The sequence below is a fragment of the Blennius ocellaris genome (assembly GCF_963422515.1).
Source record: "Blennius ocellaris genome assembly, chromosome: 9".
NCBI lineage: Eukaryota > Metazoa > Chordata > Actinopteri > Blenniiformes > Blenniidae > Blennius > Blennius ocellaris.
In genome coordinates, this window is record NC_137658.1 from 16,332,490 (window position 1) to 16,353,309 (window position 20,820).

General features: G+C 45.5%; 2 protein-coding genes across 3 annotated transcripts; one reads left to right on the top strand and one right to left on the bottom strand.

Annotated features, from left to right (window-relative positions):
* Nucleotides 1-989: 989 nt before the first annotated feature.
* Nucleotides 990-18,648, top strand: brd8b (bromodomain containing 8b). Of its 2 annotated transcripts, none has more exons than XM_080502728.1 (19): nucleotides 990-1,106; nucleotides 3,457-3,553; nucleotides 3,689-3,758; nucleotides 3,890-3,939; nucleotides 4,019-4,141; nucleotides 4,223-4,303; nucleotides 4,563-4,627; nucleotides 5,024-5,217; nucleotides 7,117-7,308; nucleotides 7,595-7,688; nucleotides 7,880-8,022; nucleotides 9,433-9,871; nucleotides 10,787-10,833; nucleotides 10,936-11,135; nucleotides 11,237-11,329; nucleotides 11,458-11,526; nucleotides 11,642-11,927; nucleotides 17,514-17,602; nucleotides 17,693-18,648. In XM_080502728.1, exons 1-18 carry the CDS (start codon nucleotides 1,088-1,090, stop codon nucleotides 17,571-17,573), a joined length of 2,322 nt encoding a protein of 773 aa, XP_080358854.1. In that variant the 5' UTR covers nucleotides 990-1,087; the 3' UTR covers nucleotides 17,574-17,602; nucleotides 17,693-18,648. The 2 variants fall into 2 exon arrangements, with proteins under 2 accessions (XP_080358854.1, XP_080358855.1); XM_080502729.1 differs by having other exon boundaries at nucleotides 992-1,106; nucleotides 10,787-10,824.
* A 626-nt stretch (nucleotides 18,649-19,274) lies between these two features.
* LOC308134977 (DNA damage-inducible transcript 4-like protein) lies at nucleotides 19,275-20,603 on the bottom strand. The gene is made up of 2 exons (XM_080502840.1): nucleotides 20,385-20,603; nucleotides 19,275-19,960 (listed from the first exon to the last, which is right to left on the bottom strand). The coding sequence occupies exons 1-2, from the start codon at nucleotides 20,536-20,538 to the stop codon at nucleotides 19,524-19,526; spliced, it is 591 nt and encodes a 196-aa protein (XP_080358966.1). The 5' UTR covers nucleotides 20,539-20,603; the 3' UTR covers nucleotides 19,275-19,523.
* Between the last annotated feature and the right edge of the window lie 217 nt (nucleotides 20,604-20,820).

Here is a 20,820-nt window from a genome sequence, read left to right on the forward strand (position 1 = left end):
ATCATATCCACATGCCAAAATACACTATTAGTCGCAAACAGCGCCATCTGGAAAACAGGCTTCAAATCGCTGACCAGCATGGACGCAGTTCAACACTGCTTGCAGCTATAACTGTATTTTTATACTTTGTTCATATCTCAGGTTGTGTGATTAATACACTTTTTTTTTAAAATTCATATATAGACAAATTACTCTATTAAGAAAACCTCCCAGGTGTGAGTGCAGACCCCTCTGGTGTGTCCCCATCAGACTCTTAACACCATCATCAGGCGTGCTGACGACACTGCAGTGGTGGGTTTGATCCCCAACAACGATGAGGAGGGTTCCCTGATGGGGATCATCCACTTGGAGGACTGGTACAGTGACAACGGCCTCCTCTGCAATGTCAGCAAGACCAAGGAGCTGATAGTGGATAGCAGCAGCCACTCAGGATCAGCGGAACGGAGGCGGAGAGAGTTGGAGAGCTTCAAGTACGTGGCTGTTGACATGGCACAGGACCTGATGTGGTCCTGTCACATCACCTCGATCAGCCTGAGGAACAGTGCAGGTTAAAGGTGAGGAAGCTTGGGAGCGTCCTCACAGTTGTGACAGTTCTCCCTGCTGCCACCAGGGCGGTGCTACACCACCACTGCCTGAAGGCAGCGCCACAGAGGATGAGAAGGCGCTTCCTGCCTCAGGCTCTCCGTCGACTGAACGTGGAACAAGAGACTTAAAAGACGAACTGTCTTGCCTCGCATCCTTTTTGTTTTTTTAACCACAGTTTATAGCCTAATTAATTACAGTTTTTATGTGCTTGTGTTTTTGGCACTAAATTGACATCATACACAACTCGTTAACAGTGTGTTTGACGTTTTAGAATGAAACACGACTTCTATGGGTGAAACGATAATTCCTATTTGTTGATAATGCAACATACATTTTTGGAGGTTAACGTTAGTTTTGAAGTGAAACATTACTTTTAGTGGGGGTTTTTTGTTTGTTTGTTTGGGTTTGGTTTTTTTTCATTTCCGCTCAGTTCAGGCTCCTCGGTGTGCAGCACTGAAACGTATCCGGCGGAAATTGATCCCACGGCCTTGTAACGAAAACGATGGCGAGCGGCATCGGAAGTAAGTAATTTTATTTTTAGCTTTTGTAATATCAGCTTTTATTTTAAAGGAAATATAAGCAATACAAAACATTGGATGGGCTATTTGACGTAGGTTGAACGTGGCCAACAAAAACAAAACGATAAATTGTGGGAACTGTGTGTCTCCTGAATTTCTCCCCCGATCCACGGCGCTAAGCTAACGCTGTTATTTAGATATAATCTGTTTCCCGTGTGTATGTTATAGCCACGTTAATAGTGGTGTGTGAAATATAAACGCATTAACAAGAGTCGGTATGCCATAATGTTTGGAGAAACGTTCTCAAAGCTAAAATCGGAGCTAACTTGTAAAACGCCGCCGCTAACAGAGGCGAGCTAACTGTTGTAAACAATGCAAAGCGGCGCTGCTTCGCTGTCTCTGTTTTCAACCTTCACTGCATCACGACTGCAGAAACGTCAACTTTTCAAAACCGTAAAATCAGATAAACGCTTCCAGACGAAACCAAATCAGAGGCGCAATCCAGAGACACAGGACTGAGTCACTAATTCTGATGAAAATCACTAAAAGTCATAGGGTGTTGTTTTTTTTTAATGGTGTGCCTTGTTTTCACTTGGCAACTTAAAATGGCTATAAAAGGACATTTTCCATAATTAGACTATTTCAGCAACACGCGACGAAGCCTTGTAATGGGAGGAAGACTTGCAACCACTTTGGGAGTTAATGGGAATCCTATTAAACAATTTCGAGAAGGTTGCTGGTTCGAACGTGTTTATAGTTATTCATAGCTTACATTAGGAAAACATCAGCTGGAATTAACTTGGTTCTTAAGTTCGCTAGAGAGGATATTAAAGATATGTACGTGGGTGAACGGATGGAATATTGATACGTTCAGGCTGACATGAACATGACTTTGCAAAGGAAACCAAACGCTTTATTAAAGTGGTGTGCTTTCTCTCCCTTGACCTCCTGTCAGCACGTCTCGTCACCTACTTTTGTACTTTTGCTGCTCATCATCAGGAGAATGTGCAAAACGTGGATATTTCTATGTAATTGGTCCTGCAGTAAGATATCTTGCAGAACAGTGAACATTGCCATCTTTATTAGGCTGGGTGTGTGAAAAGAATGCAGAATATGTTATTTGTATTCCATCTAGCTTCTATGCCTCTTATTCCTATTCAGGGTCCAGCACCTGGCTAATTATGGGTGAGAACATAGTAGTCCACCCTGGAAAGTGTTCCAGTCTATCACAGAGCAAACCAGACAGGCTCACATTCACAACTGGTGGGCAATTTAGTGTCACCAATTAATCTCACATGCCTGTTTTTGAACTGTCCGAGGAAACCCACGCAGGGAGAACATGCAAAATCCGCACAGAAAGGCCGGGCCATTATTTGAACCTATGACCATCTCAGTGTGAGGCAAGAGATCTAACCACTGTTCCAATGGCAGGCCTGCTATTTCTTATATTCATAGAAAATAATTTCGGACACTGGGAGTGACTGCCGGGAATGAGTGGCTATGGAGAGGAGAATTGTCATGTGGAGAAATAAAGTCACGTAAATAGGATAAGTAATGTAAGGATAATAACATTGTCTCATAAAAGGAGTAGGACGTAGTGATCTGTCACTGTGTCGGATTTAAAATTCACTGGACCTTCAAGAGGGAGCAGAATGGTGCTCTATCCACTCCCTGAATGTAATGGTTGGGAAAACAGTCCAAATATATGTTTATTAAGTTGATTTGTGGTTTAAATTGGCCGCAGCTGTGAATGTGTGTTCGATTTGCCTGTATTTATTAATTTTTTTCATGTATTGATTTGTGTGTGTATGTATGTGTTTTACCAAGTTTTTGCAAAAAACTATTAACCCAAATTGTACGAAATCTTCAGGGATGATTTATCATCATCCAAGGACCAATCAGTTCGATTTTGGGACGTTAACGACTAACTGTTTCAGAATAAATCCTAAAAAAAATGTGGAAAAAAATTACCCCATACAAAGCAGATGAGAGAGGTCATGGAGGAGATTAGTGTTTGTTGCCATAGCGATGCTCCCCACTCAGTGTTTCACACAGTGATGTTGCTACCTGACAGGCGAGTTAGCATTGATATGCAGCTAACATGTCAGTAATGCTAACTTGGTTCCGAATAACAAATGTGGCCTTGGCAAAGGTCTAGTTCTACGGAGGGCCCGTTCTCATGTTGTTTTGACTAATGTTTAATAGTCAACACAAGGATCCATTTGCATTTTGATTAATTTCAGCTGGAATTGAATCCAGTTCGCTGCAATCTTACACTGGGTAAAATACACTTTCAAACTTCATTGCTTCCTAAAATCTGTTTGTGTTTTTGTTTTTTTTTCCCCCCTCACAGAACACAAGATCCTCAACGTGGGGCCAACTGAGCCATGGTCAGTCAGGGAGAAACTGTGTCTGGCCTCCTCTGTGATGAGGAGTGGAGATCAAAACTGGTAAAATAAACACGTTTTAAGTCACTGTCCTAAAGGCGAAGAAGCCGTTAATGTGTGTAAAGAGTAAATCGTATAAACCTGTTTCTTCTTTGAGCTCAGATTGTCTTCTCGAGCTGAACTCTCCTTGTTTTCCAGGGTATCCGTAAGCAGAGCCATCAAGCCTTTCTCAGAGCAAGGCCGTCCACCTGACTGGTTTTCCCAGAAGGTGAGAGAATTAGTCCGATTACCTCCTTTTTTTTTTCTTTTCTTTCTTGACTCCTGGTCTTTACAATACAATGAGAGGGAGCGTCTCTTCGTCCACATAATAATCAAGTTCTCCCTTCTCTTGTTTCCCAGCACTGTGCCTCGCAGTATTCTGAACTTCTTGAAGCCACAGAAGCACCAAAGTCAGTATGACGACACGAGAACACATCGGTGTGCCAGGAGTCGGAGGTATCTTAAACTGCACGTGCTCTGTTTCTCCAGGCGTAAGCGTGGCGAGAAGGGAGAAGTGGTTGAGACAATCGAAGATGTTATCGTTCGGAGGCTGACCGCTGAGAGGATAGAAGAGTTGAAAAAGTTACTGCGAGACACACAGGAGCAGTACAGGTACTAACCCACCCCCACCCTCCTTCCTGAGGACGGTGATATACAAGCTTTAATCCTCCGTCGCCTCCGTTTTCCTGACAGAAAGTTGAAAAAGGAGGTGGATCTGATACAGACGGGTCACATGGACTCCCAGGTGAAGGAACTGTGGGCCGAGATCACAGTGTAAGTCTCTCATCTCGCTTGCTTTCTGAATGATCGGTGCTCCCATGATCTCCACATGAGGTCCGAGAAAGAATCCTTTTTAGTCCGGAGGGCTTCCTCACACACGGCACATGAAGACGTTCAACCCACTTGGTCATTTAAACCAATCAATCGTAGACACGGGGCAAAGAGTTGTTCCTGTTTGCTTGAACCTCTTCAGATACAAACATCAGCTGCAGTTCTTCCTATGATCTCTCATACCAGTACTTCTTAATTCCAGAAAGAAGAAGCAGGATGAGGAGGAAGCGGAACAGAAGAGGAAAGCTACAGAATCTGCATACCAAGGTAGGCTCACTACCCACCCTGCTGAATATAGAAAGATTTATTGTTGTGCGATGTTAGAATTGGGTTTATGTGATAGTCACATTGACAGGGTGTTAATTCCACACAACTGTAAATCATTCACTAACCTCACTTAAATATTACATTGCTTGTACTAAAACTTAACTTTAACTTTGTTGAGTGAAAAAAGAACAAGCAATTGTTCATCTCCAGTCAAGCACAAGTCTGATGCATGAATTTCCAGAAATATTCTATGAAAGCAAATAATTGTGCGAATGAGAGTTTTCCAATACTTTTTAATCTCAGTTGTTTGTTTGCAGATTTCATATAAATGCTTGATTTCGATCCTTTTCTCGCTTGTTCACTTCACTCCTGTCTGATCCTCTGTGTCCACCACAGCTCGGCAGGCAGTGAAGAACACACCGAAGCGTCTCCCCAGCGTGACCGTCCGCTCTCCGATGGGTGCCAGCCCCCCCGCCACCGACTCTCAGACGGACTCCTCAGTATCCACACCACCCATGGATACAGGAAGTGTCGCGTCGGACGACACCACCACCACTACCACCACCACCACCACCACCACCCACTCCGTCGTAAGACTGCATCTAATTCTCACCTCTTGGGCTTGTGGTAGAACATTCCCAATCTTTTTCAGGGGAATTGGATACATTTTCAAGGAGCAGTATTTTCGATCATCACTGGATGGTGCATTGATAAGCTAGATCAAAAACAATAAATGATCAAATCCAATGTACATATAAAACAAGACTATATTCAAAAGTACAAACGTATGCAATAAGAGGTAAGCGATGTCCAGTGCAGTGTGGGAGCGAATAACATCTAATAAAAACCAATAAAATTGAATAATTATTGGCAGGAGATTGTACATAAGCAACATTAGAGGGGTCATATTATTCAGCTTTTCAACACTTTCACATGGTCTCATTGGTCCAAAAACATTGTATTCAATATTTTAATGCCGTAAATCCAGCTTTTCCTTGATTTTCCTCCATTTGAACATTGGATCATAGGAGCTGCATTCAGAATCTGCTGTGTGTATGTGAGCTGGACTGGCTCCGCCCACACATGCCCATCTTGGGAAGAGGAGGAAGTCCTTCCTCTCGTGGTGCCATGTGCCAGAGTAAAGCTGCCTAATTGTGGGCGGGTCAAAGGGAGGGCCTACCTTGATTGGGATTGGCTGAACCCCTAATGACACTATATAGGGTTTGATTTCTGATTGGCTCGTTGGAGCAAAACATTTTAACAAACCAGGGAGAGAGAGGACAGATTTTCTTCCCTTCTGTGGAATTCCAGGTATGGAGATGATTATTGCCATTAGAAAGGGAATTTTGCAGAGGAATGGGAGGAGATAAGCAATTACCAGTGGAAAACTACAAATTCATTGGTTTGGAGGGAGTATGGATGGAAGAATACCATAAGGTTCTTTGCGACCCCGGCACAGAGGAAACACGGTGACACCAAATGCTGGCGATCCTGTGGGGAAGCTAAAGCAGATCACTTCCACATATTCTGGGGTTGCCCCTTGATTAATCAATATTGGGAAGAGATAGCAAAAATAATAGGGGAGATCTCTGGAACTAAGATTCCAACTAGTTTTAAGATTTTGTATTTTGGATTATTAAAGACTTTGAATTTGAAAAATAAACAAGATGGTAAATTACTGAGGATTATGGTTTTGGCTGGAAAAAAGGCAATAACCAAGAGATGGTGCCAGGATCTGGTGCCGACTGTTGATGAATGGATGGATGTAATGTTGAACATTTATAATATGGAAAGATTGACTGCGTCTCTTAGAATGGAAGTGGACAAATTTAAGTGTAACTGGAAAGGATGGCTACTATATATACAGCAACATAGACCTGACTTTGTGTAGGACCTACTGCAACGTATGTATGCTTCTGTGGACTAATCTTGTCTGAGGGATGCATGTCTGAGGATGGTAATACTTTCTATAGAGGCCGGGCAGATATATACATATATAAAGCATTTTTTTATTTTTACCCCTGGTTCTAAGCTACAACTGTTTCTTGTATTTTCGTTTATTTTATATTTTGTCTTTTTCTTATCTGTTTATTTTCCTTTGTTTATTGTGAGTATTCCCTTTTGTTACAAGTATAGATATCATAAAGGACATTGAGTTTGGGAGAAATGTGCCTGTACTGTGAAGGATTGTCTGTTGTAAATTTTGGAAAATCACAATAAAATACTAATTAAAAAAAAAAAAAAGAAAGGGAATTTTGCATAATATGACCCTTTTAAAATAATTCCAGCGAATGGAAGTGACACTGCGTTACTGTTCTAGTTCAGAAGTCTGATGGATCAATGCGACAAGGCTGTTTCTCAATGCATTTCATGATGGCAATCAGCAGAAAACGATCCATTTCACTGTATAGATGATAGTGGGAGCAATTTAAAAATAAAAGCTTTGCTTTTTTTTTTTTCTTCTTTTCTTTTCTTTTCCCCCCTGCCAGGCCCATGGCGTGGGAGTGTTCCTCCCAGCAGCAGACCCACCGGGTCCAGGGCCCAAAGATGGAGGCCTGACCGCTCTGGTGGACGACTCGCCGCAGAAAAGACTCCTCACACAAAAAGCCACGCCGCCGCCCTCACCGCTCCTGTCAGAATTACTAAAAAAAGGCAACCTCATCTCAGCCAGCCCTCGCCTGGTAAGAGACGGATTACATCGGGTTGTAATAGTCAAAAACTAGGTTACGAGGAATCTTGAAATTCTATTATAATAAACAGCATTTACAATAAAAAACTGATTAATGTATCTATATACAATACTTCTTTCTGAATAGCTGATTACATTTAAAAAGGTTTTTAAAAAAAAATCTTTTTACAGGCTTTTTACATGTAGAAGTCCACATTTTGCTGTAATGGGTTGAGTTAAAGGCAGAAATCTTCATCTATTATTTTGATTATAAGTCATTTATGTTTCTCTGACATCAGGTCGCAGACGGAGACTCAACCGGGAGCCTCACCAACGGTGTCCAGACGGCCACGGCAGCTACGGCCTTACCACCTGGTCATGACATCATCACAGGTGAAGACACCTAGATTTACTGTTGCCTGTGTGTGTGTGTGTGTGTACACTGTCTCACACACACTCCTGGACCACGTTCATGTGGCTTTTCTCTTCATTTTAATTCCATCTGTGTCGCCCCGGTTCTCGTCATGAATCGCTGCTCGGAGCTTGGCTGCGTCCTCACCTTCTCCCGCCCGTATGGCTTCCAGAAGGAGACGCAGAGGCGGCGGTCAAGGCGGAGCTGGGCGAGGAGACGGGCCTGGTGGAAGAAGACCTCGTCGCCGTGTCGTACATGGGGGACGAGCTGGACCTGGAGACGGTGGGGGACATCATCGCCATCATCGAGGAGAAGGTACGTGCTGGGAATCACAGGCTCATCGGTCAGGCCTTTGCATGAGAGACAAAGTTAATGTGGATCTCACTGACTTGCGCTCATCCAATTTCCCCTCTTTTTTTCTGCTTTGTTTTTATTGCACATCAGGCCCATTTAATAAGACAAAGCAACCTCATTTCAGCAGTGAACGTGGCTAGGACGGAGCAGAGGGTGGAGATGTTCACTGATTGTGGTTTAGTGTTCTATAGGGGAATCCAGAAAAAAAAAAAAATTTTAGGATTCATTTCACTGCTGTTTGATTTCCTAAACCGACCATATTATAAGCCTCAGATATTGCAAAATTATTAAAGAAAATACGTTTTTTTTCATTGAAAACTAATTTACTTGTGAACTCATGGGACAAATACAGCATAAACAAAGTGGAGAATTTGGAAATAAAATAGAGGAATGGGACCGCTTGCTTTAAAAAATCCCTTCCTGGCATCGCACCGTGTTGCAGTAAGATTTAAGCTCCAATTAGACAATATTTCTCTCTCTGGGCCAGAATCACAAACACGAGAAGGGAGTAATTCCTGGACTAATCTCACTTTGATAATATGGCAAAGACTGCTCATAAAGTGCAGGGTTCCAAAATATGTAGAAACTGGAGTGAAGACTTGAAGAGTGAAGAGTGAAGAAAAGAGGAGAAAGATTTTTCAGTCCTCTCCAACCATCACTTCAGTCAGATAAAGACCATATCTGATATAGCATTGAAAATTATCTTAAAAAAAAGATATTTCAAGACCAAATACAAACATAAGAGAATAAAGTCCACAAGTCACTGTGTTATCCACTGAAGAAGAATGATTGATTGAATAATTGATTGACTCCTGAAAGCTTTTGAAAGATACGTTTTATCAGCATTTGAGGACATTTATTGTTTGTGACTCCAAAGTGTCAAAACTCAGTTTGAATCTGGAAAAGCTTGAATAACTAAAGCTTGACTCGGTTTTCAAATGGAATATTGTATATTGTATAGTGCAAAAACATATAAAGAAATTATGTTTTATTTATGTTTTGTGATGATAAAGCAATTTTTAGTCACAGTTTTATTATAACATAAAAATAGCCGATAATAATATTCGGAAACCTGCCGTAAGGGTTTCTGGGAAATCAAAGATGGTGTCACGGCAGCTCCAGCAGAATTATCACGTTTCCGTGACGGCAAGATGTCAACAAATCCGGGGGATGTTTTGCGAAATGTAAATGCTGGAAATGCGTTACTGCATTAGTGAAATGACGAATTGTCTTCATAAAGATCCTGACGACATATTAGAGACTAAAATTGGGTCCTCCATTTTTTTTAATTGGTCCCGCGTGGATTCTGGGAGACTTCAAACCTTAAATCCAGTTTTCAAAGTACAAATAACCTGGTTCTGGTCACAACAGGTGGACGACTCGGTGGAGGCTTTGGATGCGGCCGCGGTGGAAGCAGCGCTCTCCCTGTGCGAGGAGGCCGTCTCAGAGGGGCACACTCTCCCGGGCCCCTGGGAGACCCAGGAGCTGAAGGCCTCCGAGCCCACGCCCGCGGTTCAGGACCCCGCCCCCGCCCAGGAAGGCCCGGACGTGGCCACGACGTCGGTGCCGACGCCGGCCGGCCCGGAGGCGCCGAGTCAGCCGGACGCGAAGAGAGACGAGAGGCTGAAGGGAAACGGCGACGCGCCCGAGGCGACGGGAAGTGACGTCACGTCGTCCGCGACCTCTGACGACGGCGCCGCGGGAAGCGAGGTCGCGGAGGAGGTCGCCACGGTGAAGGAGGCCGCCGAGGCCACGGTGAAAAGTGAAGGAGAGGAGTGGAGCCAGCCTGAACCAAACTTACCCTGCCTTGGTGAGACACACACACACACACACACACACACACACGAAGTCACGTCCTTCACCTCTATTCTCTAAACCAGTGTTTTTCAACCAGTGTGCCGCGGCACACTGGTGTTCCGCGAGATATAGTCAGGTGTGCCGTGGGAAATTATCCAATTTCACATTTTTTCTTAAAAAAACATTTACTCTCACTGTCAGCTGTGAGAGCAGTGTGCAGAGTAATCATGTATAAATACTGTGGCGAGCACCGCGGAAGTATTGCTCTGAGTCGAGATTCTAATCTACCAGCTGATCACCAGAGGCTTTTATTTTGACATAAATATACGCAACTTCATAACAGGATGACACTCGACACAACACATTTCTCACTCATGGTTGCACATCAACATCCAACAAACCAAACTAGACGAAATAATTAACTATCTGAACCGAGGAACAAAAACACAACACAAGCACAAATCAACACACACAACAACCCTCAATAACCTCCGGCAACACACAACCTGAACTCCCATCATGCCCTGCAGCGACCAACTCCGTGATTGCTACAATACTCTTCGCCACTAGATGGCAGCACAGAACGTTGCCGGTGAAATGAAACTGACAGTAATGGAGAAGTTTTTGAAAAGGAAGAATCTAACCAGGATCTCAGCTCTGTGTTCATCCATTCATCCGGTTTCACACTGAGTGAGGAAAAATAAAAAAAAGAAATTGGGAAATACATTTCTTCTGTATTTATTTGATTCCTGTTGATAAAGCATTGATGAGAACGACTTTATATTGTTAATAGAGGCTGCAGAGTTTCACATTTTAACATTTTCGGGTGGTGGTGTGCCTCGAGATTTTTCCAAACAAAAAAGTGTGCCTTGGTTCAAAAAAGGTTGAAAAACACTGATTTAAACGTCCTCTCTGTTTTGTCCCACAGACTCCGAGGACAGCTCTGTGTCTGGGAAAGAGTCCAAGGTAACACTCGTATGTGTCCCCCCCCCCCCCCCTACATATAAGAAAAACCTCTTGTCGAAAGAAAAAAGAAAACCGTTTCCTTCACCCTCGCCCCTGTGCGGTTGCCTGCAGGACGTGAAGGAGGAGGAAGCGGGCAGCGAGGGCGACCCAGAGGAAGGGATGGAGATAAAGGAGGAGTGCGGAGACGGCGAGGGTCCGTACCTGTCGGAGGTGGAGCGCGCCGCCAGCGAGAGCGAGGACGGCTACGGCCCGCCGTCCCAGCGCTACACGGCCGACTCGCTGGCCAGCAGCCCGGCCTCGTCCTCCCAGCTGTAAGTGTCCAGGCGCCGGCGGTCCTCTTCAGTGTTCTGGTTCTGGTTGTGGCCCCTCATGGTTTCCCGCCGTGCCCCGGCTTCCCCTGTCGCCGCTTTAGCTCCACGTGTGGGGAGGACCAGGAAACTGTCCAGGCGCAGAAGATCTGGAAAAAAGCCATCATGTTGGTGTGGAGAGCCGCAGCCAATCACAGGTGAGCCCGGCACATGATCGCCAGCAGGCTCTTGTCCGCAGTAGTTCTAGTTTCTTTGATTGCGTCGGATTCGTAAGTCGTGCAGGATCCTTCCAGTAGCGGCTTCAGCTCTCGCTCATGTCCCTCAGATACGCCAGCGTCTTCCTGCAGCCTGTTTCGGACGACATCGCTCCTGGTTACCACAGCATCGTACACAGGTGACGACACGTGCACAACCTCCTTTCTTAACATAAAGTCACATACTCACACAGTCGATTATAGAGGCAAACTCAAAATAAACGCGTGTCGTCTCACCTCTCCCCCCCCCTCCAGACCGATGGACCTGTCGGCCATAAAGAAGAACATCGAGTCCGGCGTGATCCGAACCACGGCCGAGTTCCAGCGCGACATCATGCTGATGTTTCAGAACGCCGTCATGTACAACTCGTCGGACCACGACGTGTACCACATGGCGCTGGAGATGCAGCGGGACGTCCTGGAGCACGTGCAGCAGTTCCTCGCCACCCAGCTCATCATGCAGACGTCGGAGAGCGCCATCTCCGCCAAGAGCCTCCGCGGCAGGGAGGGGAACCGCAAGCCGGGGGAGCCGGCCGAGAAGGTGGGTGTGGCGCCGTCGGGGCGACGGCGGCGTGGCTGTGTCAAATCGTTGTTTTTATTGTTGATGGTTGGAGAGGCGACGTTTGATTCTCTCCAAATTACGTGTTTAGTTCTGCGGCTTTTATTAAGGTTGGACTCGATGGAAAGCGTTTGCTTCCACGACCCCTCGCCAAATAGCGAGCTGAGGTCGGTCAAGAGCAGGACTGCCTCGCTTTGTTGAGAAGGGTTGGTGTCGGCATGCTTTGTTTTGTAAACTCTTTTTACAGGTGGCAAACATTCTCAGCTGTGTCTCCACATTTTCCAATTTCAGGGTTACGAAGAATTTACCTCGGTTATTTTTCTTATCATCACAGTGCTTGTTATAGAATCAGTCACACCATCTGTTGAGCCGGTCATCGATGCATTATAGAGCTGTGATCTGAAAGGTTTGCCGCTGCAGCCTCTGGTTTAACACGTCAGCCTGTATTTCTGGCCACGGTGTCACATGGTGAGTGAAGAGGAAAGTGTGCTTCTGTGTCTGAATAGTGGCGGTGAGTCGTTTTCCGTTCAGCACTCTGGGCCAGTCGTTGGATTCCTGCGTTTTCGTGAATCTCGTGTACGACGGCGGGACTTTCTGAAGCCAACAGTGTACTGTGGGGGTTTACATTGTGGCTTAAACCAGCAAAAAAAAAACCCAACCCTATTGTTTAATCTAAGTTTAAGCCTATTGAACTTGAATTTATTGGATATAAAAAAAAAGTTCTCTTCTCTCCAGCCGTGTCACAAGTATAAGACAAATACAATAGACATAACATTTTGTGTCTCTGCTGAACGCTGAAATCTTCGTTGTCAGTATTTAGCAAACCTGATAAAGTGTCGAGTCAGCTTTCTTTATACAGCACAAAGTGTTTCACATAGGAGACTTAAGAAAAATAAAAAAAAATAAAAAATAAAAAAAACGCTGACTCATAAAATCATTCAAACTTTTTGACTTTCAAAAAAGTGTCATTTACTGATTTGAACCAAGATTCACGGTCAGGTGACCTATGGTCACGGAGCGTTGAGTCCCAGAAAGCCGGATGGGACATGAAGCTCTTATCAGCAGCTCCCAGAAGCGCTGAGGCGGCGTTAACCGCAGAGATTCAAGCAGCCCTTTTTATCCAAAGCCTTCATAGTTTCTGGCTCCACTGTATATTAGAAGACACTCACCGTGTGCACATTAGCGACTTTGTGATCTGAATATCTAATCAGCCGGCCGCGTGTCAGCGACTCGCTGTGGAAGTGGTGTGATTTAATTCAGTCCCAACCTTTTTTCTTGAGTGACCTGAGGTCTTGAGTGACCTGAGGTCACTCGAGAAAAAAGGTTGGGACTGAATTAAATCACACCACTTTCACTACTTGTAAACGTGGGCGACTCGCTAGCACAGCCTGTACAGTTACAAAAAACACATTTACAATTACCCGGTAACACTCGACATGTAAAATCCAGTTTCTTTGTTCCCTTTTGTAAAAGTTAAGTTCTTTTCCCCTTGAGAGTGAACTCTTCAGGTGTCACACACCGTCCCCCCCCCCGGGGGGGGGGTTGTTGGACTCGTTCTTATTCAGCTTGAAACAGTTTCAAACTTTCATTCACCAGTTGTCCACTGCTAAAGACACATTCAGCTCTAATTTGGTCCATTATGTTTATGAAGCCATATTCTTGGGCCGATTCATCTTTTTTTTGTATACCCCTTACGATCAGGAGGGTTTCGCGACCCGCCCGTCAATCTTTGACTCTGGTTGGGAATCACTGACTTAAGCGACTTAGAATGCTAGTTGGTGCCAGACGGTCTGATCTGAGTATTTTGAGTCTATTTTCACTTGTAACCATCTGGATATTTTCCTCTTTTGGAACAAATCTGACTTAAAATGTATAAGTGAGCAGCCGTCCCCTGAAGTGATATACCTTGTCGAAGCTCTGACTGCTTTGGAACGACAGAACGACGACAGTGACTCAATGAACCACCGTTTACAACCGAAGAGCATCTCAACATGGGGAACCTGGGAGCCCAATAGTAGAAAACCCATACCAAGTGCCTCTGTGGTCACTTGTCACACCGCCTCACCAAAACTGGACAATAAAAGATGTCACTCGGATGGAGGAGTAAAGAGTTTGAACTTATGGATCCATCCAGCATTGAAATCAACCGTGTTTAAACTCCACAGTCTTGCCTGAGTGTTGTTGCTGACCATGTCCAGCTCTTCATGCAGGCCAGATGTGCCTCATATTAACGTTTGTATTTAAGACGGTCTGCTGCTACAAATCTGGTCTTTTATGCTTGACATCAGATCAGAGGAGATAAAGGCCCAATCCCAATTCAATTTTGTACCCCTACCCCTTAGCCCTTCGCCTCCGCCTTCCCCTCCAAAACAAGGGCAAAGGCAAGTTTCAGCCCTTAGATTTTGGACACCCCTCTCCCTCTGCTCACCCCGCCCCCTCTCGCTCAGTCTCATAGTTGCGACGTCATAATATGGCGCCCTTATATCAGCAGCGCTGAGCCACGGATGTTTGTTGATTTTCCAGCAGGAGCATCGTCATGCAGTCCCAAATTCAACGTGTTGCAGTAGCTTGGCTGCTTTGTTTCGTTTTCCGCCTTTCCCACACCAAGGTGAAGAAATAGACGGAGACATGGATTACTTCAGTTTTTGCGTTGTATTTGGACTTCAGAAATATTTCCTCATTCACCATGCGAAAGCGGAGGAGCTTCCTTGTTTGCTCGGGGGCCCCTGTTTTCAAAACACCCATATTGGAAGACTTTGGAACTCTACAGTGTAATAATAAAATGTTATAAACACGGTCTCTACCAAACAAATACACACGGAAGCTACATACGGCAGCACTACTGCCGTTCTTACTAGTATATAACACAACAGGTTTATATAACTTTAGAAGCGTATATATGTGAAATGCGAGTCCTTCTGAGCCATGTCCTCCTACCCCTCTGTTTTAAGTGTGCAAGGGTAAGGGGTAGGGCTAAGGGGTAGAATTGGGATTGGCCCAAAGACGTGCCTGAACGTCGCACAATGACGCCTGATGTTAAGGGTCTGATGGTTTTTCTTGTGTTGTTGTGACCAAATTTTCAGGCCTGGTTCTTAAACTGTATCGCCTGAGAGCACAGGTGATCCGGATCAACTGCATCCGGAGACAAATAATCCCCTCTTTGAAACGAGTCCGGCAGGTTTTTTTCTACGAATTGCACTCCAGTTTTTAATTGTCATAAAGTGCCAATTTGTCTTCTTTTTTTTTTTTTTTACTTTCTTCTTTTTCTTCCCCCCTCCTCCCTCTCCTTGGATTCACATGAGCGTCTCACACACACTCTGCTGTACAACATGCCACAGCGTCTGTCTCAGTGGAAGAACTCTTTGAGTTTGAACCTGCCAGCTGGTTCAACCCCCCCCGCATGCTCGCTGCAGCTCTCCTCGCTGACTGCCGCCTGTCTCTGACTCATGTCGTCCGCTCCCTTCTGTCCTCCTGTCTGATATCTTTCTGGTTTTTTTTTGTGTTGTTTTTTTTTTCCTTTCCACCGGCGTGATGTCTGCCTCTTTAATTTTTTTGAACTTAGGTCTTGGGAGTCTTTGCTGCTCATTGCATTTTTGATTAATTATAGTAGTCTGATTTTTTTTTTTTAAAGAAGAAGAGAAAAACATCCGTGAATTTGCCATTTGTGAGTAAATTTCGCTGGTCTTACAAAAAACGGCAAAATATATGAAACAATTACACTATTTGTGTATGCACAAACCCCCCCCCCCCCCCAAAAAAAACCAGGTGATCTTAAATGAGATCAATGAAAAGCTTGATCTGGAGCCAGTAAACGGTCATGAAGACGTCTGGTGCCCCCCCCCCCCCCCCCGTTTCCTCTCAATCTCTTGTCACTCACTGTTTTCTGGCTGTGGGAGTGCGTGTCTTGTCCCCCCCCCGGCGTGTTTGACTCCCGACTTGTATGAAACTTGCTTTCTCACGCACGTGTGCCTTCTCTTTCTCTTTCTCACTCCGATGTTTGTCCTCCTACAGGACAGTGTCCCAATGGCCTCTCCTGCTTTCCTTCTCTCTCTCTTTGTAAGTATTCAGGTCCTCGCTTCGATTGCACAAGAACCGGGCCACGCTCCGCACACGCTTGTCTCAACGCGCACCCACACACACACACACACAAACAGTGACACACTCAGTACACATCTGTCTATGCCTGTAATCTCTAATCTTTTCTCTCTCTATCTCTCTCTGTCGATTAGCTCATGGATTTCAGCGATCATTTCACTTGAATGTTTGATTGAGGCAGGAGTTGGTAGAGAGTCTTTCAACAGGAATCTTAACCGGTTATCCCCAGTGTGTATGTGTGTGTGTGTGTGTGTGTCTGTGTGTGTATCATGTACTCAACCTTGGAAATGCCCTCTGTCAAAGAAAGCATCCCATTCTTAAAGCTCATTCATTATCCTGCAGAATGCCGTTTGTGAGGAACAGAAATGTCAAAACGGGACAGAATGTAAGAAGTGTGAGGCGTTCTCTAGAAGTTCCCGTTCAGAATCCAAACAGCCCAGAGAGAGAAAGGACCAGAGGACCTGCTGTGAGACATGGTGGAGGCACCATGATGCTGCTGGGCTGCTTTTGCTTCTTCTGGTCCTGGAAGCGTCGAATGTTATTCAAAAACACGAGGACTTTTTAGCTTGAAATGTTGTGAGAAAGTTTTGAGCAGAACGATGAGCCAAACATCACATCTGCAAAGGATTTTTATTTTTTAAACTGTCAACATTTGGCGAAAGAACTACTGTGACCCTAACATAGCGGTGTTAATCTTGGTTTAAAGATTAAGCACTAGGGTTAGGGTTAGATGTTTGTGTTGGGTGTTAGACGAGAGGACAAAATCATCGTTTTTTTTTGTACCTGCGATGGGTCGTGTAGTTTTGTGTTTGGGTAGCTGATTACATGTACATGTGTTCTGTTGTACTAATCAGGCTCTGCAGCCCAAGTTGAAAGATGTGGCTATCGTCCACGCTCTCTCTCTCTCTCTACCTCCCTCTTACACCTCTCTGACACCCCCCCACACACACACACACACACACACTCAGGCTCCAGTAACCCGTCATCACCCAAGCTTCCGTCGACCTTCGGTTAATGACCCCATGCCGGTTTCCTGTTTTGTTTCTTCTTCTTTTTTCCCCCCCCTCTTGTTCACGTGCGGTTGTCCATGTTTCTGCATGTTCTAATTTATTTTCTCCTTCCTTTCTTTTCAAAGTGTCCCCCCCCCCCTTTTTTTGGTCGCCATTGTTCTGTTGAGTTTCTTCATTTCTGTTCTTCATTTGGGGAGGAAGCCCTCTGAGGCTGTGTTGTTGTGCGGAGCTCAGTCACACGAGGAGGCCCCGCCACAGGGCCTCCCTGCACTCTGTCCAGCTGACCTTTGACCCCCGGCACTCCCATACTAAACCTCTCTCTCTCGCTCTCTCTCTCTCTCTCTCTCTCTCTCTCTCTCTCTCTCCCTCTCCCTCTCCCTCTCCCTCTCCCTCTCCCTCTCTCCTCTCTCCTCTCTCCTCTCTCCTCTCTCTCTCCTCTTTCTCTCCTCTTTCTCTGATACAGGACGGAGGCACCAGGGGTCGCCGTAGTGCCATGGAGGCCGACCTCAAAATGAAGAAATAGAGACAAATAAAGGGACAATAAGAGCAGAGGTTGGAAGTAATTCCATACTTTTATTTTTTATTTGTTTATTTGTTCAGGAGGTCAATGCGCAGCGTCATTTTACCCAAATGTCTCCCCAGCAGGCCGAGCAGCCGACCATCGCCGTCTCCCCCTCACCAACAAGGACTTTGTGGAGCGAGAGGATTTTCACCAGCAGGAAACGTTTGTTGGGGCTCCCGCGACAAAAAGGACGGCTTAAGTTTTAAGATTCCGTACCGAGTCGCGGTTCACGGATTGTCCCGTCGACTGTTGTTGTCCAGACTGACCACCACCACACAGATGAAAACACAAGTCGGTCTGATGGCTGCTGAAATGTTCAAAACAAGGTTGTGTTAAAGTAACGACTAGGTTGGATTGATTTGGGCCCCCCCTCCACAAAATTCAAACGTCAGTTCAAATCTTCTGTTTGGTAATAAACGATCGCGTTGATGAACTTGTTTGTTTCACGCCGTTAAGTTATGCAAGCTTTCCAGTTGAATGGCTCTTTTTTTTTAAGCTCAAGGGCTTTAATTTAGGACAAGGATGCCATAATTGAGTGTTCCAGCTACAAATGAACATCACACACAGTTTTGAAATGAGCTTCAGCATAGTGACCCGTGTCTTCAGTTACATTGCCGCTGCAGAGTTCCTGAAAAGCACCAAGGAACTGAGCCGCCCGTCACATAACTCGCATAACGTTTAGTTTGACGAATCACCTCAACCTGGAATAGTTTCACGCCGTGGCGGAACGAAGCGCTGCCCCCTGGAGGTGGGAGAAACGACGTTAAAATGCTACAGCTCTGTGAGATCAGGTGTCAGTTGATGGGGCTTCAACAGGGCCGGGGGCAGTTCACCACCTGGCCCCACGCCTCACTTAGGATGTAGCCAGTGTGTGCAGTGCTATCAGAGATGTTTGTGTTGGGTGTTAGACGAGAGGACAAAATCACCGGGTTTTTTTTTTTGTACCTGCGATGGGTCGTGTAGTTTTGTGTTTGGGTAGCTGATTACATGTACATGTGTTCTGTTGTAAATTTGTTAAATAAAGATTGTATCTAAACCTACGGTATAGTGTTTTTTTCATGTGTACGTCTTCTGAATCGTGGTGTACAGTCTCAACCACGGCTCGATGTTTCAATACTTGCAGAGTCATTTACAGAAAAAGATTAAAAGCACCAGACTGACCACTTATATTTCACCACTTCTTGCTTAAAATGTCTGAGTCGGACACATTTCTCACTGCATTTCCTTGTAACATGCCATCATCCACTGTTCCTCATTTTGTAATTCAAGTGCAAAATGCTTTGTTGGGGCAGTTTCTGTGGCTCGTGCAGCTATATTAAGCTATTCTTATACAATTGATGCACAGAAAACTACCTTGAAGTGACAATTTGAAATCTGCCATAATAGCATAAATTGTATATTGATCAAGTGGCTAAAACTGTTAACTGATTATACACATAAGCTGTGTTCTTTATTTGGAAGTGGTTCGACCAATTCTACCCAGTAGAAAACAGCTTTTAGTCAAACTTTGCCGATCTGACAAATGCTACAAACATTTGTAATTATTAATTTAAAAATACTTGGTTTTTAAGTTCGAGTTTTACCAACACAAAGTACCAGTGTGTTCAAAAAATGTTGCTAATTCTTGAAAAATAAAAGCTACTAACACACGGGACAACAGGATTGTAGAAAATATTTATTTTACAGTTTCATAAATAAACAGCAGCACACTTCAGGAGTGAGGCCCGCCCATTCCTGGTAAACACCCAACTGTTCACACCCTCAACCTGTGCAAAATACTGTGGGGAGTTAATGTTCATTACAGTGGAAGAACAACCCAACTCTAAACGTTGGTCCTATATTGAACGATCCCACTTCCTGAGTGACGATGTAACAGACGTTCCAGTGAATCGTGTCCATTCGATGCTGAGCCTAGTTAAAATCGCGAATCACTGGACTGGCGGAGGAGTAGAGCTTCCTCTTCACCAGTCGGTACTCGGGCCTCAGCTTCAACACCTTGCCGCCGCCGTCGAAGATGTGCTTGAGCGGCGGCCAGCCGTCGTCTTTATCCGCCTTGAAGATCACGGACAGCTCAAACGTGGAGTTGACGGCGGGGTCGGGGACGAAGCTCCCCGCGGGCTTCAGCCCGTCTTCCCTCTCCACGTAGACGTGGATGGAGGCGCCCCGGAGCCCGCAGGGCTCGTCGGCGGAGGCTCGCACCACGTCCAGGCCCACCCTGGTCGTCATGTGGCGGGGCAGCAGCAGCGACCGGCAGTGCAGGGCGGAGGCTTTGGCCTCCGTCAGGCGGCGCTCGATCTGCCGGGTCACGTCCTGCTGGAGGAGCCGGAGTTCAGGCTCCAGGTCAGCAACTGAAACAAGAGCAAGAGGGAGGTTTAAATAAAAAATTTATTTAAAAAAATGATTTATTGAAATTAACTTCCTGCTAAGCAGTGATTCAAGTGTGTGAGTACAAGAGAACTACTTTGAGTCATCAGCAAGAAGCCTCGTTATCAGCAGAAACAGTGAGCAGCTCAGCAGCAGATCAGCTGATTCAAGACCGGAGTCAATTGCATCAGACGCATCTCGCTCTGACACTTGATTGCGTATTCATCCGCCGGGTTTTATAGTCCTCGCTCCAACTTTTACCTTGACGCTTCCTATCGGGATGGCGCATTAATATCGTATTGACTTTCTGGTCCGCGGTTACGTTCCGTTTCGGTTTTCAACATTTAACTGATTCATATTAGTCACAAGTTTTTTTTTTTGTTCGTTTGTTTTTTTAAAGGGACTTACAAGGCGAGTTGTTGTCGCTCTCCCCGCAGCTCTCGACGCTCCCCCGCCGGGCTGAGCTCGCGCCGGGAGCCGGCCGCTGGAACAGGTACTTCCCGATCATCTCTTCTTCCGACAGAACTCCGTTTCCAAAGAGCAGAGCCGTGCTACACACCATCCTGAGTCCCGTTCGCGCAGCTCCGATTTCTCCCGCAAACGTTGGTTCCGTGTCTCCTCCATGTAACAGGTGAACGGCCGAGTCGAGCGGCACGCGACGTGCTGCGCCGCTTTATAGCCGAGCTGCGTCAGAGGCGTGTGGGCGGGGCTTCGAGAACGTTCCTGTCGCGCGAGCATCACGCAACTCTGCCGGAGATTACACAGGTGAGCCAAAACATCCAACCCGGGAAGAAAACACGTTCCACTCGACACGTCTTAATCAAACTTTAGAGCTCCACCCACT

Coding starts and splice junctions, on each gene's coding strand:
- brd8b (XM_080502728.1), top strand. Junction 9,872..10,786: donor ACCAAACTTACCCTGCCTTG/GTGAGACACACA, acceptor TTTGTCCCACAG/ACTCCGAGGACAGCTCTGTG. Junction 11,330..11,457: donor AGAGCCGCAGCCAATCACAG/GTGAGCCCGGCA, acceptor CATGTCCCTCAG/ATACGCCAGCGTCTTCCTGC.
- LOC308134977 (XM_080502840.1), bottom strand. CDS start 20,538: ATGGTGTGTAGCACGGCTCTGCTCTTTGGAAACGGAGTTCTGTCGGAA. Junction 19,961..20,384: donor GAGCGACAACAACTCGCCTT/GTAAGTCCCTTT, acceptor CTCTTGTTTCAG/TTGCTGACCTGGAGCCTGAA.